The sequence below is a fragment of the Gobio gobio genome, assembly GCF_949357685.1.
Source record: "Gobio gobio genome assembly, chromosome: 2".
Classification (NCBI taxonomy): domain Eukaryota; kingdom Metazoa; phylum Chordata; class Actinopteri; order Cypriniformes; family Gobionidae; genus Gobio; species Gobio gobio.
This window is the reverse complement of record NC_137098.1, coordinates 56,202,625-56,219,105: the sequence shown is the minus strand read 5'-3', so window position 1 is coordinate 56,219,105 and position 16,481 is coordinate 56,202,625. Positions and strand designations below refer to the sequence as shown.

Sequence of the window (16,481 nt, the reverse complement as noted above, 5' to 3'; positions counted from 1 at the left end):
ATGACCCAAACTTTTGAACGGTCGAGTGTATAATTGTCTCAGCACAAAATACAGAAAAAAATAACACACGGCAGCTTTAAATCGATGTTCTAGTAAACCGAATGATCTGATTCTTTCAGAAATAGTACAGCAGTTACCCTGCACAAAAAAAACTACCTGACTACCATCTGAAGATGATTGTGAAAACGACAAGAAATTGCTTGAATCAAAAGAAGATGTGGCACCCCAATCATCTCGATCTCAAACTTAAGATGTAGAATAGCTCTTTACTTCCAAACACTATTACTAACTCCTAAACCAATTTTACAGTGTTCTTATGACATTTCTCTTCTCGAATGTTCATCACTACATCACTGAGTGAAAGGAAAGGCTTGTGAGTTGTTTTCTTTTTGGCTCTCTGGCGTAATTTATACACAAAGTGGTTTATAGATGTTGTAAATGAATATATTATTACACACTGTATATTGCATAAATAAATGATGTGGAAATATTGATTGTACGGTTTATTTTTGCTCATCCATACAAACGGGTAGCAGCTGCCTTCAAAAATCTATCATTCACTAACACACACTAAAAAAGCATTTCGTAATCAAATTTAAGACTCTTCGAATTGTCCATAATAGAGTTTATATCCAAACCTCAGTGCTCCTTTGTTTTGATTTTCTTTCTTTGTTTGGCTGCGATTTACCCTTGAGCGTTTGTGTTCCTCTGTAGGTGTCCTTGTCTTTCTTCGTTGAGCAGTTCCCAACACAGTTCCAGTCGGGCTGGTGGTCCACTACTAGATCTAGGGTAGGTAGCGAGGTAGTGCTGGTCACGTCTCTGAAAGTTAGAGAGACTATGGACTGCGAGTCTTGGTTTATAGCGCCGTAACCCCTCCAGGAGCTGTCCTTGTTGAGCATGGACTTCTTGATCATCTTCCAGCCCAGATGATTGAGCTCTAAGAAGTTGAGGAAGATGCAGAAGACCCCTACGCAAAACATGAAGATCAGGAAGATGGTTTTCTCGGTGGGGCGTGAGACGTAGCAGTCGACCCTCTGCATGCAAGGACTTGCCGTGCACACGAAGTGAGCGGGAACGTGGAAACCGAAGAGGAGCCACTGCGCCACCACGAAAGCCACCTCGAGAATGGCACGGAAGCATACGTGGAAGACGTAGTACTTGGAAAGGACTCCCAAGGAGGTTTTGGACGGAGGGGCGGTCCCCCGCAATGCCTGCGAGCTTTTCTGGCCGCTCTGGTTGGCGATGCCTTCAAGAACGTCGGCAAGGCTGTGACCCAAGTGCTTGTGCGACTTAATGGAGCAGCTGTCCGAGTCGCAACTGCGGTCGTACGCTTCCCTCGTCTGCTCGCCCTCGGGCTGCTTGGATAAGTTGTGCCAGGTGTAGATGATGAAGCAAAGAGAAGGCGTCGAGACCGTGATGATCTGGAAGACCCAGAATCGAGGCTGGGAGATGGGGGCGAAGGCGTCGTAGCAGACGTTGGGACACCCCGGTTGAAGGGTGTTGCAGACGAACATCTCCTGCTCGTCCGTGTAGACGTCCTCGGTCGCCACAGCCACGATGAGCAGGCGGAAAATCACCATGACCGTGAGCCAGAGGCGTCCGATCATGGTGGAGTGCTGGTGCACGGCGTCCAGCAGCCGCTTGAGCAATGTCCATTCTGTCATGTCTCTACGCACCGGCCTCCTGAAGTACAGCACCTGAAATAGATCCACTTTAGCTCTGTTGCCAGCAAGGACGGGTGTTTTCATGTTACAGCTCTGGCCAGAGAGCGAAGGTGCCATCACTGCTCCCAGCCATCCCTTTCTCCTTCAGAGATAAGGCCTCCGCTTGGGACCGTGCCGGCCACTTCACATTGGTCACATGGTGCTGTCGCTTGTCTTTAGAGTCCATTTACAAACCGCTGGAGAGACAGCACTCTTCCTACTCTTGATAGCGTCGGCAGATTACGCTCTTTTCAGATTGCCGCCGTACGTGATAGGATGGGTTCCTTCTGAAGGCCACTTTTAAAAATACGCCACAGATAGTGGATATGTGCTAATCTATCTTATGCTGTAAACTTGGCATTGTGTGCCATGAATATTGTTGGCTCTTATGACAAATTGCGAATGTTCCTCAGTTGTTAGCTTCTTTGCATAAGTGTCTGCTAAATGGATAAATGACAATGTGATGGTTGCCTGTCATGTTTGTAATAATTTATTCCTGTGATCATCATTAATCCAGTCTTCAGTGTCATACGATCCTTCAGAATTCATTGTGATATACTGATTTTCTGCTCAAGAAACATTTTTATTATTATCAATGTTGAAAACGGTTGCTCTGCTTAATGTTGTGGAAACCATGACGCAATTTTTTTATGAATATAGAAAGTTACAAAGAGCAACATTTATTTGAAATGGGAATCTTACTGCTCCAAAACTTTTGAATGATAGTGTATGTTAGTAAATGCCTTTTACCAGTAAGGTCTATAGCAGAAGTAAAATGTTTCTAATACCGATGATACTGTTTGTTTACAAAAGTGATAGTAGTAATTTTGAATCTTAAACTAAAATAGACAGATGATTGCAGTTATCTTCATGGTATCTGCTAACTTGCCCCTGTTGATTATATGAACCCTTAAAAGGTGTGACACGAGTGGATGCTAAAGAAAAAGCAGTAACCATTGGGCATTTGGGAACTGTGGGTGTTTCCAGACAACTTAGAAGCCAACTATGTAGACGGGAAGGCAGCTCACTCGGCAGTATTTTGAATGATTTGGAACGCTCTAGATTGCCAGCAACTCCATGCGTCAGAGCATTCCTAGAGCAAAGTGCTGGAGACTCAACTCACAATTGATTTCAACAGAGCACACTAATACTGAACGTGGTGAAATGGTCTAAATTTTAATGTAATATTTATTCATAATTAACACTTTTCTTATTTTGTTCACCATCTTAAAGGGATAGTTCACCCAAAAATGAAAATTAGCCCATGATTTACTCACCCTCAAGTCGACATTCTTCTTTCTGACTAATACAATCAGAGTTATATAAAAAAATGTCCTGGTTCCTCCAAGCTTTATAATGGCAGTGAATGGCAGCCCAAAATTTGAAGCCCAAAAAAAGTGCATCAATCCATTATAAAAGTAATCCACACGGCTCCGGCTCTGGCTTGTGTAACAAAAATATCCATATTTAACACATTATAATGTAAAATACTGTTTTGAACTGCAAGAAGCATTACACTTTCTTCATAACCATTCCGATGAAGTATAGCCATTTTTAAAAATGTTCCCGGGAACACCACCAGAGGGTTAAATATGCAAATGATGCATTGTCTAATTAAATATGCAATCATTTGCATTCATTTCAGAAACAGAAACATTGAACATTGGATAAAGCCAGGTTAAAAAATGTTGGTTCATATTGTTGATACATTAGAGTCAAAGGGAATTTTGGATGTCTCTTTTTATCACTCCATAAATAAGAAAATACAGTCAACACTGCATAAGGAAAAAAAACTAATTTTGAGTTGAATATATAGCAATTTTAAGGCGGTCTGGAGGAAGCTAGATAATTTACTTTATACAGTTTTAAATATGGATATTTTTCGTACACAAACGCTTCGCTTCAGAAGGCCTTTATTAACCCCCGGGAGCCGTGTGGAGCACTTTTATAATGGATGGATACACCTTTTGGGGCTTCAAATTTTGGGCTGCCATTATATTCAAACAAAATGTGTTTGGTTTCATGGAATATTGAATTTAACAATGCACGTGGGGGATGCAACATGACAACATCAGTCCAAGCTGCTCAACAATGGACGTTGTGGTGCTCACTTGTGAGGATTGGGAATAACAGGTATGTTGACAATTTTGCAATGCAAGTTATTGACAATATTATACTTATAGAGATTTGGGGTTATTTGGCTTTTTGTAAAGTGTTTCAGACTAGTGGAAAGAAAACATCCAAAATATACTTTTAGGTGTTTATTTTATTGCACTTTATCTGTTTGCATCTGTAGATTTTAAACACACATCTTTATCTCAAAATTATGATATTTTTTTTCTCATGCAGTGTTGACTGTATTTTCTTATTTATGGAGTGATAAAAAGAGACATCCAAAATTCCCTTTAACTCTAACATATCAACAATATGAATCATAAATTTTGAACCTGGCTTTATCCAGTGTTCAATGTTTTGTATCGGGAAATGAATACAAATGATTGCATATTTAATTAGATCATGCATAATTTGCATATTTAACCCTCTGGTGTTTGGTCATTTTAGACCGGGATTTTTTTTTTTTTTCATTTTTAAAAATTGCTATACTTCATCGGAATGGTACAAAACTTTTGTTACTTTTGTGTCAGTCGCTAGACCACAACAACGGAAAAGACATGTGCTGCGTCCCAATTCGCATACTATCCGTACTAAATAGTATTCGAAAAAAGAATTAGTATGTCCCAGATCTTAGTATGTTGAAAAAAGTATTCCAAAGATTCCCGGATGGTTTACTATTTCCGGTCAGAATCCGAAGTGCAGATCGATGCGCACTCTAACGGCTGATATTGCCCACAACCCATTGCGAGATGGACGAGGATTCGATTAGAACTACAAACGCGGATAAAAAGTGTTTAAAAAACTACAAACATGACGGTTACGCGAGTCTGACGGTTAAGTGGAGAGGATTAGATAAAGTGGTTTGAGTGAGCAATTATCAGTATTTAACCGGACGAAAAGATATTTATTCAATATTATCCACATTATATTTCACCTGCAGCAGCATTGAGAACTTTTGTAATGATACGTTTGGCCATTAACTTTGCAAACACATGAGAGGAGTCTAAAGACCCACGAAAGGCAGATCAACGAGCGACTACATTTCTCTCCAATACGGTAGGAAATTAAATTTAAAGTGGGGGATTTGAACTGTGACGATGATTGACATTTTAAACGGTGACGGGACGCACGTAACAGAGTCCGTTAAAGATGACGAAGTAGTATGTCCCAAAGCTTGCATACTCTTCTGCTACACACTCAAAAGTATGTACTTTTTCTTCACAAAAAGAGTACATACTTTTAGGACGTAGTATAAGTAGGCGAATTGGGACGCAGCCATGGACTTGATTCAAAAAAAGTTAAATGCTCATAAAAAAATAGTCACACTTGTCAAAAATGAATGGGAAATAGGCAAAAATACAGATACTTTTTTGTGTGTACAATCTACAAATCAGCCACGATGCACAAAAAACTGCACAGCAATGAAGGGGTGACACTCTAAAATTTAAAAAGTGCAAAATAGACACATTCCACCCCCACAAACATATGAACTGGTGTGACTGTAACACAAAGTGTTAAATAAAATCAATAATTCAGCAACAATGCAGTAAAAAAATGGACAGCAAGAAAGAGGTGACACTCTAAAACATTAAGAGTACAAAACAGTCACACCCACTCAAACACACAGGTGTGCCTGTAACAATATGGCAAAATTGAGCCAGTAGACTCAAATAAGAGGATGAAATCAGGTTGATTAAGCTCTGATATGCATTCAGGTTCATTAAATGCTTTTTTATGTTATGTGTAACAAAATGTCTTTCTCTGTGTTCAGGTTTCACTGTTTTAAAATGAATGCAAAAACTGACACTTCAAATCAACATTTAAAATGATCTAAACCTTGACAAAACGTGGTCTTTTTAGAATATCTAAAAATATTTGCAAATCCACAGCTTAATAAAAAATATGTATTTATGTCTAAACATTTTTTTTCAATCTGGTGATATTTATTAGTATTATTTTAAAGGTCGCAGTATATCGTTTAGGCCAATTTGTGCCATAGTTCTCCCCTGAACACATAAAATACATTTGGCTCCTATAGGGCCGGTGATGTTGAAGCTAGTCACCATGACTAATGGCTTTATCAGTAACTTTTGCTGTGATGTTGCCCCTAGCTATCAGACATGGATGCAGGTCTCAAGTCAGTGTGTGTGTGTGTGTGTGTGTGTGTGTGTGTGTGTGTGTGTTAATACTTGTGTATGTTGTGTTTCCAGGAAGGCTGCGCTCTTGATCTTTCATGAGCTGTCAACAGCTGTCTGAACCTTTATCACACAAGCACATGTGTAACCAACACATTTAATATTCAATTAATAATTGAATATTTGCATGTCGTCGTGTGCTGTAGATGTTTTGTTACATTTAATAAGGCTGAAAAGAAATAACTTGATACTGATAAATTTACTGTAGTGAGGTTCATACATACAAAAACTGATCATGGAGATACATTCTATGAGTTTTAATAAGTAGCTTGCAGAAAGTAATCTGCACTTTATGAAATCTTATTTTGAGGATGTTAAGAATACAGTTCAGCTCTAGCACTACGAATCTTACTTGTCACTGGTTCATCATGTTCTCACTCCCAAGGCGTCAAAATCTGAAGCACCAAGTGCCTTCCACATCACAACGAAGACGCTAAAAGTCATTTTTTCGGGCGCGCAGGGTGCTCCATTGATTTCAATGAGAAACCTTTTGCGTCATACACAGACGCGTTGGGCATGGGAACGTTATCATCATGATTAAATTATATATTGGGTTATGATTTTGCCATTATGACATATTGGAGTGTGATTCTCAATTTAATAATTTATTTTATTTATGCTATTTAGACACGTTTGAACATGTAACCCAACCCCATCCCATCCCTAAACCTACCCATTTGTGTATACAGTAAATGATATAAAACACAGGATATGACTGCATGCACGATGTATTCAAAAGTACAAATATTCCAAGTGTTGCGAGGCCAAACGATTGATTTGTATGAAGAAAATCCCCAAAAGTGATCAGCCGCCGAAGATCATGCACATTGCGCACATTCAAATTTCAAAAATTGCTGCTTGAGTTAAGTCAAATTTCATAGTGAAATTGCATTGGCTCTCGTATGTCTCCTGACCAATTGCGTCATTACGTCAGCTTTGATTGTATAATGTCATTGGCTCTCGTGTGTCTTGTGACCGATTGCGTCATGCTAAAAAGTCTTGTGTTATTTTTTTTTATGGGATGATATGACTGACAGGGGCTGAATCTGAAATCGCTATTCACTATTCCCTACGTTAGTCCACTAATACAGTTCATTTGAAGGAGTGAATGAAAACGAGTGTGTGAAGTCGGACAGCCGTTGAGTGTACATCGGCTGTACACTCTTTATTGCGGAGGTTTAGGGTAGGAGTTGCTCCAAAATATAAAAATATTCATAAAATTGTGTCATGGAAGGCACTTGACCATAGCCTGGCGCTACCAGACTCTCGTACATTTCATTTGTACATAGAGTCTGGCCACTCTCCATTGACAAGCGTTTACTTCCTTGAAGGCGGGTACTCTGTTGAAGTTTAAAACTATTAGATCTGCCCAGAGCCACTCTGGATCTGCCATAACCAATCGCTAACGTTTGGCCGTGACGTATGTCATGCGCCGTTCGCCTTTATTTCTCACATGGAAGTCCGTAAAAATAAATGTGCAGCCACCTCAGTGATAAAACCTTGTGCATTCGGATTGTGATTTATTCACGGTGGAGTGGTAAGTTTTGTGATCGGGAACATGCTGCTCACGTGGTCCATAACATGATTGTATGCTGTAAATAAAATATCATATGCTTGGTATGATAAGAATAAATGCTGCCGTAAATAACGGCCCAATTCAAATGTTTACGAGCTTTTCTTCTTTTTTATTTTTTGGGTGGTGATGAAATATATTCAATGTAATATTGCTCTTGTAAATACTTGCCAGCATTTAAAGAAATACAAGTCTAGAAATGCATCCAAATTACAGCGAAGCGCAACCGCACGGTGCTCTGCAGTGGTCAAAAAGGATATAAACAGTGAATTTTGAAGTGATATATTCTTGAAAACTCAGAGATGTGGATTCGGAGAGCAATTACATTACCACACGACCTTGGTGTTCGTCAAAAGCAGTCGTAATTCAGCCGGGGATTTTTACGCGGGTGGTGGGAGACGGAAGGAAATAAAATCACTGACTAGCCCCTGTAAATGATGACAATACCTTCCGACCGCACGCGAAACAATTACCGGGGCTTCATCCAACTCCTTCACCACTAAGTGAACAATTTTTGACTGGAAAATCAAACTTTTCCCGGGACACAACATCATGGCATTGGCCACCAACAAAACTCGGCAAAGATTGTTCTTGCTCCGGCTTTAACTTCTGGATATTCGGCAGTGGTGCCACAACGGAATGAATGGCTTCGCTCGCATCTTTTCTCCGCCGCCATTACTGAACTACAACTCAAACTAGCGCACGACATCAACATCATCGTTCTCAGCCACTCCCTCTGTTCGCTGATTGGACCGGTAAAAATTTGTTAGGAGAAAACCTAAGACTATACCGCAGTCCCAGACGGAGTACTGAAGGAAAATGAAAATTGAGCGGAAGTACGTAGGAGGGCGAAGCCAGGCTAACTTCTTCAGATTTTAACGCCTTGGGAGTGAGAATGGGTTGCACTTTTTCTAGACATTTTAAGGAATATTTCAATTGTCTTGGCAGATTACGACTAGTATTAGGGAACCTTTTTTGGTCTGTTGCACCTTCTAAAACAAAATAAAATAATAGAGCCACACAATACATATTTTATTTAAAGTAATTTTGTGTAAATATTTGTTAAAATAGAGAAAGAGAAGAGAAATTAACTTGAAGCAACAAGTTATTTAGACTTTCAGTGAACATATTTTTTAATACATTTTGTATTGAAAATATATTTAGTCTTACTACACATTTTACAAAAAAAAAAAAAAAAATACTCTGGAAAAGCAAGTACTTTTTCAACCCTCTTCTCTGACCACATGCATTTCTCACTTGCTGAGATAAATAATAATAAATTCCCAATGAATAAAATGTAGTCCTGCCTGATTTTTCTCAGTCCTGTTTCACTCAAAATATGTCACATTTTTGGAAGTAAAATAGCTTGTGAAACAGTGTTTCGTGTTGACTTTAAGAAATGACCACTTTGACCAATTTACCTTTGTAATCTCTATTTTAAAGAAATATTCAAGTTTTCACAGAACATTTTCAAATTGCGTTTGTCATGTTGGAGCAGCACATTGGGTGTTCATGCAGATGGTGTGAGTTCAGATCCTTTATTCCCTTGTTGTTTCCTGTTTTTATCTCTCATCAAATTAGAAGTAGCCAGAAAAGAAGCTGAACAATAGCGCCTCAGCCAGTCACACCTCACTGCATCCCTCAACATTAAGAGGAAGTTCTCTTTCACCAAAGCCTGTTTTATTCCTGTGATAATCCATTGGTGTCTGGGTCTCTCCTGCAAGCGTCTAAGAGGTGTCAAAGGAATTATTCACCCCTTCACGCGGTTCATGAAGAAATCCACATTGATGTCCGTCCCCGCCGGCCATTCTAGCGAGCAGCTTGGCCATGAATAGCAGACAGGATTAGTGCCAACAGGACAGAAAGAAAAGCGAGCAGACAGAGGGAGGAAAGAAAGAAGCAGATTTATGGGGCGAGACTCAATGAGAGTGAAAGTCTCTCATATGACTACTTGTCTACGGTGTTTCCCTTCTGCACTTTCATCTAAACTAGACCTTCGGTATAAAGAAAGATATTATGAATAAATCAACCCTTTACTGCCTAATCTCTCGCGATTGTCGCAGCTGAGTTTCTCACGTGTTCAAAGATCTGCTTTTTTGTCCTTTATGCTTCTGTTGTGTCTGCGTCTACCGGCTTTAGGAGGCATTTGTAATCAAATAATCTGACCTCCAGAGTCCAGACAGGGGCAATGCTCAGAGGTTTGAATGACAAGTTGTTAAATTAAACAGGCCCGTACAAACACTCAAAACCACTCAAGACTGTTCTGTTGCACTGAATTTTCAACAGGTAAGAGGTGTTTTCTGCTTCATGTCATGCCAACACTGCTCAACTGTTAACTTCTCTGTAACAAAACACACAGCCAATGCCTAACTGTAAACAACCAGTTAAATAACCCTCAGTTATTTGAATTAGTTTGGAGTTTATTATATTATTCTGATATTATTCCCTATATTATATATCGTATTCTATATTTTCTTAATATTAGTTATGTTTTATTATATTTTGGAACGTTACTTTGCACTCTTTAAGTTATTTAACCTATAGAGACTTTTATTATGAAAGGCGTCTTGCCGGAAAGTCAAACAGATCGCTCGTGCAGGCGCACAGAGAGAGCTCGCACACGGAAGATAAAAACACTGACGGAGATACGGAGCCATGCGGTCACGGAGATAATAAGTTTATTAAGGACACTTTTAAGTGGATTTAAGCATTTAGATGCTGTTTGTTGTTTTCATTTTGCAGTATTTTTTGTTTGTTTTGTTTTGCACCTGGTTGAAAAGGAGTACAAGGTATTCATTTATATTTAAGCACTTATGTATATATATAATATCTTGTCTTAATGATTGTTTTATGTGTTTGTTTGATTTAAGAGTAATTTTATGTTTTTAGTATAAATGTTAGTATTAATTTCTAAATTTGTTGCTATAGTTAATTGTTTTGATTCATTTATATGAACGTGTATTATTTTCAAATTGCAACAATTGTTTATTTATCTTTTCTAGCTCTTACGTTGTTGTAAAGTCAACAAGGAAATAAAGAGACAAAGGACAGTACAACATCAGTGCATGAGCAAAATTATTTATTCAATTCAACCGGGCTGTAACAGTAAGAGCTTACTTCCATTGATTCCATTTGCTGCCATAAATGATGACAGACCAAGGATCCAAGTCATGCACTCCTGTGAAAGAAATGGAAGCTTTAAAAATCCTACCTTCTCAAGACAGAGATACAGACGATGAGATGGAAGATCATTCTGATGGTGTAAAGACAGCTGAGGTACGTCACTCTGTCCGCAAACGAATTCCAACAGAAAAGATGATTGCATATCAAAAAGAGGAGTCACAAAAGGCAGAGAGAAAGCTTACACAGGCATATGAAAAATGGAAAGCTGAGGCTAGAAAGGCAAGAGGGCAGCTGAAAACAGACATTTCTGAGAGTCAACTAGCAACACTTACAGACACATTGGAAAATGAAAGAGACCTTGTGATGGAAGCGTACATGAAGGTTCGAAGTTATGTTGCTCCGTCTGCTGACACAAGGAGACGAATTGATGCATGCGATGCTGTGACAAAGGACATTGTAAAAATTGCTTATGAGAGGATTTCAGGTGTTGATGGAGACTTCGACAGTGAACAAGTAAAAGAACGTCTTTGTGAATTGCTTGATCGAGATTATGCTCGCTCTGTCTATGGTTCTACAGTCTCACGTGTCAGCTCCAAGTCGAGTACACCCCTGAGTCAACCTTCATTGAACTCCATCTTGATGGCTAAACGGATAGAGGCAGCAGCAGAGCTTGCAGCAAAGGAAGCAGAATATGTAACGATAATGGAGGAAAAGGAACAAAGAGAAAGAATACAACTTCTAGAAGAGAAGAAAAGGAGAGAACTTGATGCTGAAATGATGGAGTTAGAAAGATTACAAGCAGTAAAGGAGGTTAGAGCAGCTAGAGCAAGACTTGAAGTGTATGATAAGGAAGAAACCATTTCCTCTGCTAACCAGAACACTAGGCTACAGCAACATGTGAGCATTCCTATGCAAGAACCTGTGTATTCACCCTCAATTAAGCCAACAATCAATGAGAAGTTGTTGCCGCCTCCCAATACTGACGTGTCTTACCTTGCGCAGGCTGTTCAAGACAGTATAACACTGAACAGACTTCCTATGCCAGAGCCAACAGTCTTCAGTGGTGACCCCATTCACTTTATTGAGTGGAAAGCTTCTTTCCAATCGCTCATCGACAGAAGACATGTCTCCTCAGCAGATAAGTTATACTACTTGAAGAAGTATGTCAGTGGTTCTGCTCGGAAAACTCTAGAAGGCATCTTCTACAGAACTGATGAGGAAGCTTACAAGGATGCATGGAAAAGACTTCAGGATCGTTATGGACAGCCATTCATTATACAAAGAGCATTCAGAGAGAAACTCACAAGCTGGCCTAGAATCCAGCCCAAGGACGCTGAAGGACTCAGAAATTTCTCAGATTTCCTGAATGCATGTGAAGACGCTATGCCTCATGTTAAGGGACTGGAAATATTGAATGACTGCGAGGAGAATAGGAAACTGGTCAGCAAACTCCCTGATTGGGCGGCTGCCCGCTGGAATCGTCAAGCTACGCAAACACTGAGTGAGACTCAAGATTTCCCAACCTTCCATGACTTCGCCAGCTTCATGTCAGTTGAGGCTGAGGTAGCCTGCAACCCAGTCACTTCCTTCTATGCTCTTCACGCCTCTGAAGCTAATAAGGAGAGATATAACCTCAAGGTTAGTAAGAACAAAGCTAATGTCTTCCACACAAAGATTGTCACACAGCATGAGAATCCGAAGCCAACTAGTAAGGTCTTCAAACCTTGTCTGTTCTGTCAAAGCAGTGAACATCAAATTCATGATTGCTTTAAATTCTCGGCAAAGTCTCTTGAAGAGCGGAGACAGTTCATAAAGGACACAAAGCTGTGCTATGGATGTTTGAAGCCCGGACACAGTGCCAGAGACTGTCGTTTCAGACATACCTGCAATACCTGTAAAAGAAGACATCCTACCTACTTGCACGATGATAGCTTCGTAAGAAAGGTGAAGTCCTCCCCTGTTCATAGCCCAGAGAACGCACACGAAAGGGTTGAGACAACGTCTTTAAGTGTAGAATCTGGATGCACGTCTGCTAACACCTCAATGATTGTGCCAGTGTGGTTGTCCTCACAAAACGACCCAGACTCTGAGAAACTTGTCTACGCTCTGTTAGACACACAAAGTGATACTGTCTTCATTGAATATGCAGTAAGTCAAAGTCTAAAGGTTGACTCATGTCCAGTGACACTTAAGCTCACTACTATGGTTGGAAGAGATTCTTTGATATCAAGTGAAAGAGTTTCTGGTCTTAGAGTTAGAGGCTTTAATTCCACAGTAGTTCTAGACCTTCCCCCCGCATACACTAAGGAATGTATCCCTGTGGACCGTGCACACATCCCTACCAGTGAAACTGCCAGGCGTTGGAAACATCTTGCTACTCTGACAGACAGAATTCTTCCGCTTCAAGACTGTGAAGTGGGTCTTCTCATAGGATATAATTGTTCCAGAGCTTTAGCACCCAGAGAAGTGATTCTTGGAGCAGACAACGAGCCATATGCTGTTTGTACGGATCTCGGATGGAGCATCGTGGGCCCTTCCTTGATACATCATGAGTCACAAAGTGGGGTTAGCATGTGCCACAGAGTATCCATTAAGGAGATTCCTTCTGTAATGCCAGCTGATGTGATCAAAGTGCTGGAGTCAGATTTCAAGGATACTAAAGAAAACACAAGAGTGGTGTCTCAAGAGGACATTATGTTCTTGAATAAACTGGAAGAAAGCATTAGAATGAACAAAGACAGCCACTTGGAAATGCCCCTTCCATTCAAAAAAAGACCCTATCTTCCAGATAATGAGCCTCTTGCTGCCATGAGACTTCAACATCTAAAGCGGAGATTAATAAAGGACCTGGAGTACAGAGAACGTTATGTGAAGTTCATGGAAGAAGTAATAGAGCACGGTGAAGCTGAAGGAGTCACTGATGAAGGAAAGGAAGGAGAAAAATGGTACATCCCTCATCACGGGGTGTATCACGCGAAGAAGCCAGGGAAATTACGTGTAGTCTTTGACTGCTCTGCCAGATACAAGGGAACCAGCTTGAACGATCATCTTCTCACAGGCCCTGACCTGATGAACAGCCTGACTGGCATTCTTTTACGGTTCCGACAGTATCCAGTGGCCTTGATATGTGATATTGAGAGGATGTTCCACCAGTTCTATGTTAACGAAGCAGATCGGGATTATTTACGATTTCTCTGGTGGAGAAAGGGAGATTTTGACTCAAAGCCTCAAACGTTCCGCATGAGAGTACATCTGTTTGGTGCCTCGTCGTCCCCTGGGTGCGCCAACTACGGACTAAAGCATCTTGCAAGAGAAGGTGAACATCTTTATCCCCTAGGTTCACAATTCATTATGCGAGACTTCTACATGGATGATGGAGTCACCAGCGTCGAAAGTGCAGAGAAGGCTATCCAGATGGCCCTAGAAGCTCGCCAGGTTTGTGCACTTGGAGGTTTAAGGTTGCATAAGTTTGTGTCCAATGACAAGACAGTTTTGGAGAACATACCACCCTCTGAATGTGCTGTTGACATTACATCTGTCAATCTTTCCCTCACTGACCAGCCTTTGGAAAGAGCCTTGGGCATTTACTGGCATCTGGAACACGATAACTTCAGATTTCGTGTAAACCTAAGGGACCAGCCAGCAACCCGTAGAAGCATACTGTCTACAGTGGCCTCATTGTTTGACCCCCTAGGATTTCTTGCGCCATTCTTACTCAAAGGAAAGGCTATTCTTCAAGAAATGTGCAGAAAAGGCATGGGCTGGGATGATCCTTTACCAGATGGTTTGCAGCCAAGGTGGGAGCATTGGAAGGCTGATCTGGCTAACTTGGAGAAGATCGAGGTGCCTCGTTGTATTGTGCCTGCTGAGTTTGGGATAATCACAAGGAGAGAGATTCATCACTTCTCAGATGCAAGCACAAAGGGATATGGCCAGTGCTCATACCTTAGGCTCGAGAACGAACAAGGTGACGTCCATTGTGCTTTACTCATGGCGAAATCTCGAGTAGCCCCACTTAAGGTCACAACTATCCCTCGGTTAGAGTTGACCGCTGCGGTTGTGTCAGTTGCAGTTAATGATCTGTTAAAGGAAGAAATTAACCTTGCAGATGCAGAGGCATATTTCTGGACTGACTCTCAAGTGGTGTTAGGCTACATAAACAACGAAGCTCGCCGCTTCCACACGTTCGTCGCAAATCGAGTTCAGAGAATTCATCACAGTACAACTCCTCAACAGTGGCGATACATCCCCTCGGAAGAGAATCCAGCCGACTATGCATCACGAGGTATGAGTGTCAATGATCTTGTCACGTCCAGCTGGTTCAGAGGACCAAACGTTTTGTGGGAAAGGCAAATACCTCTACCTGTGGATGTTAACACACAACTTCCAATTGGAGACCCAGAGGTCAAGAAGGCTCAGTCACTGAACACGCAAACAGTACAATATTCCTGCTTATCCAACTGTCTCACAAGGTTGTCCTCATGGTCCAAGTTATACAAGCAGTTGCACGTCTTCTTCGTCGAGTTAGGAAGGACAAGTCAAGTGACCACAGTACAGTGGCAGAACGTGAGGATGCTAAGCGCATCATCATCAAGGACTTACAAAGTCAGATGTATGCAGAAGAGATAGCCTTACTCCGTAAGGGCATGCAACTCCCACGCAGCAACAGGCTATACAATCTAGATGCCTTTGTCGACCACGACGGATTGCTCAAGGTGGGAGGAAGGCTTTGCTATTCTTCTGTCCCTAACTCCATTAAACATCCATTGATAATTCCAAAGGGACACCATCTTACGAAACTTCTGATCGCTGATTGTCATGAAAAAACTGAACATCAAGGAAAAGGCATGACTATAAATGAGATCAGATCAAGAGGAATTTGGATAACAGGAGTAAATAGGACTGTAGCCTCCTTTGTACGAGAGTGTGTGAAATGTCGCAAACTTCGCAGACCCACAGAAGAGCAAAAAATGGCTAACCTGCCCTCAGAGCGTATAGATCCATCCCCTCCATTCACATACTGCGGAATGGATGTTTTTGGTCCATTCATCACCAGACAAGGTCGTAAATCATGCAAGAGGTATGGACTTCTCTTTACCTGTTTCTGTTGCAGAGCCATCCATATTGAGATGCTGGATGACATGTCCACGGACGCCTTTATCAACGGCCTGCGTTGTTTCATCGCTATCAGAGGAGTAGTTCGTCAAATAAAGTGCGACCAAGGCAGTAATTTCATTGGAGCCAAGAATGAGTTTGCTAAGGCCATGAAAGAGATTGACACCAATCGTCTGGTAACGTTCTTAGCAGAAAAACAATGTGACTTTGTCTTCAACGCACCCCATTCAAGTCACACTGGAGGAGTTTGGGAAAGACAGATTAGAACGGTTCGAAATGTTCTTAATTCCACTCTGTCCTTATCTACTGGAAGGCTAGATGATTCTTCCCTTCGGACCTTCTTCTTCGAAGCTATGGCAATTGTAAATAGCCGACCGCTCACAGTAGATAATCTGAATGATCCTAAAAGTCCAGAACCCCTTACCCCAAATCACCTGCTCACTCTAAAAACTACCCAAGCTCTACCACCCCCTGGCAAGTTCATCAGAGAAGACATATATGCTCGCAAGAGATGGCGCCATGTCCAATACTTAGCTGAGCAATTTTGGGGCCGTTGGCAGAAGGAGTATGTGTCTAATATTGCAACAAGACAATGCTGGCTTACACCAAGAAGGAACATGCAAGTTGGAGATATAGTCTTGGAGAAGGCAGACAATC

The 16,481-nt window shown here is 41.0% G+C and overlaps 2 protein-coding genes across 2 annotated transcripts; one reads left to right on the top strand and one right to left on the bottom strand.

Moving 5' to 3' along the window:
- Nucleotides 1-505: 505 nt before the first annotated feature.
- On the bottom strand, nucleotides 506-1,781 carry gjd6 (gap junction protein delta 6; the record flags this gene model as incomplete). The annotated part of the gene is made up of 1 exon (XM_079802081.1): nucleotides 506-1,781. One exon carries the CDS (start codon nucleotides 1,779-1,781, stop codon nucleotides 627-629), a length of 1,155 nt encoding a protein of 384 aa, XP_079658207.1. The 3' UTR covers nucleotides 506-626.
- An 8,369-nt stretch (nucleotides 1,782-10,150) lies between these two features.
- On the top strand, nucleotides 10,151-15,339 carry LOC307117254 (uncharacterized protein). The gene is made up of 2 exons (XM_079802046.1): nucleotides 10,151-10,375; nucleotides 10,589-15,339. Exon 2 carries the CDS (start codon nucleotides 10,731-10,733, stop codon nucleotides 15,336-15,338), a length of 4,608 nt encoding a protein of 1,535 aa, XP_079658172.1. The 5' UTR covers nucleotides 10,151-10,375; nucleotides 10,589-10,730; the 3' UTR covers nucleotide 15,339.
- The last annotated feature ends 1,142 nt before the right edge of the window (nucleotides 15,340-16,481 follow it).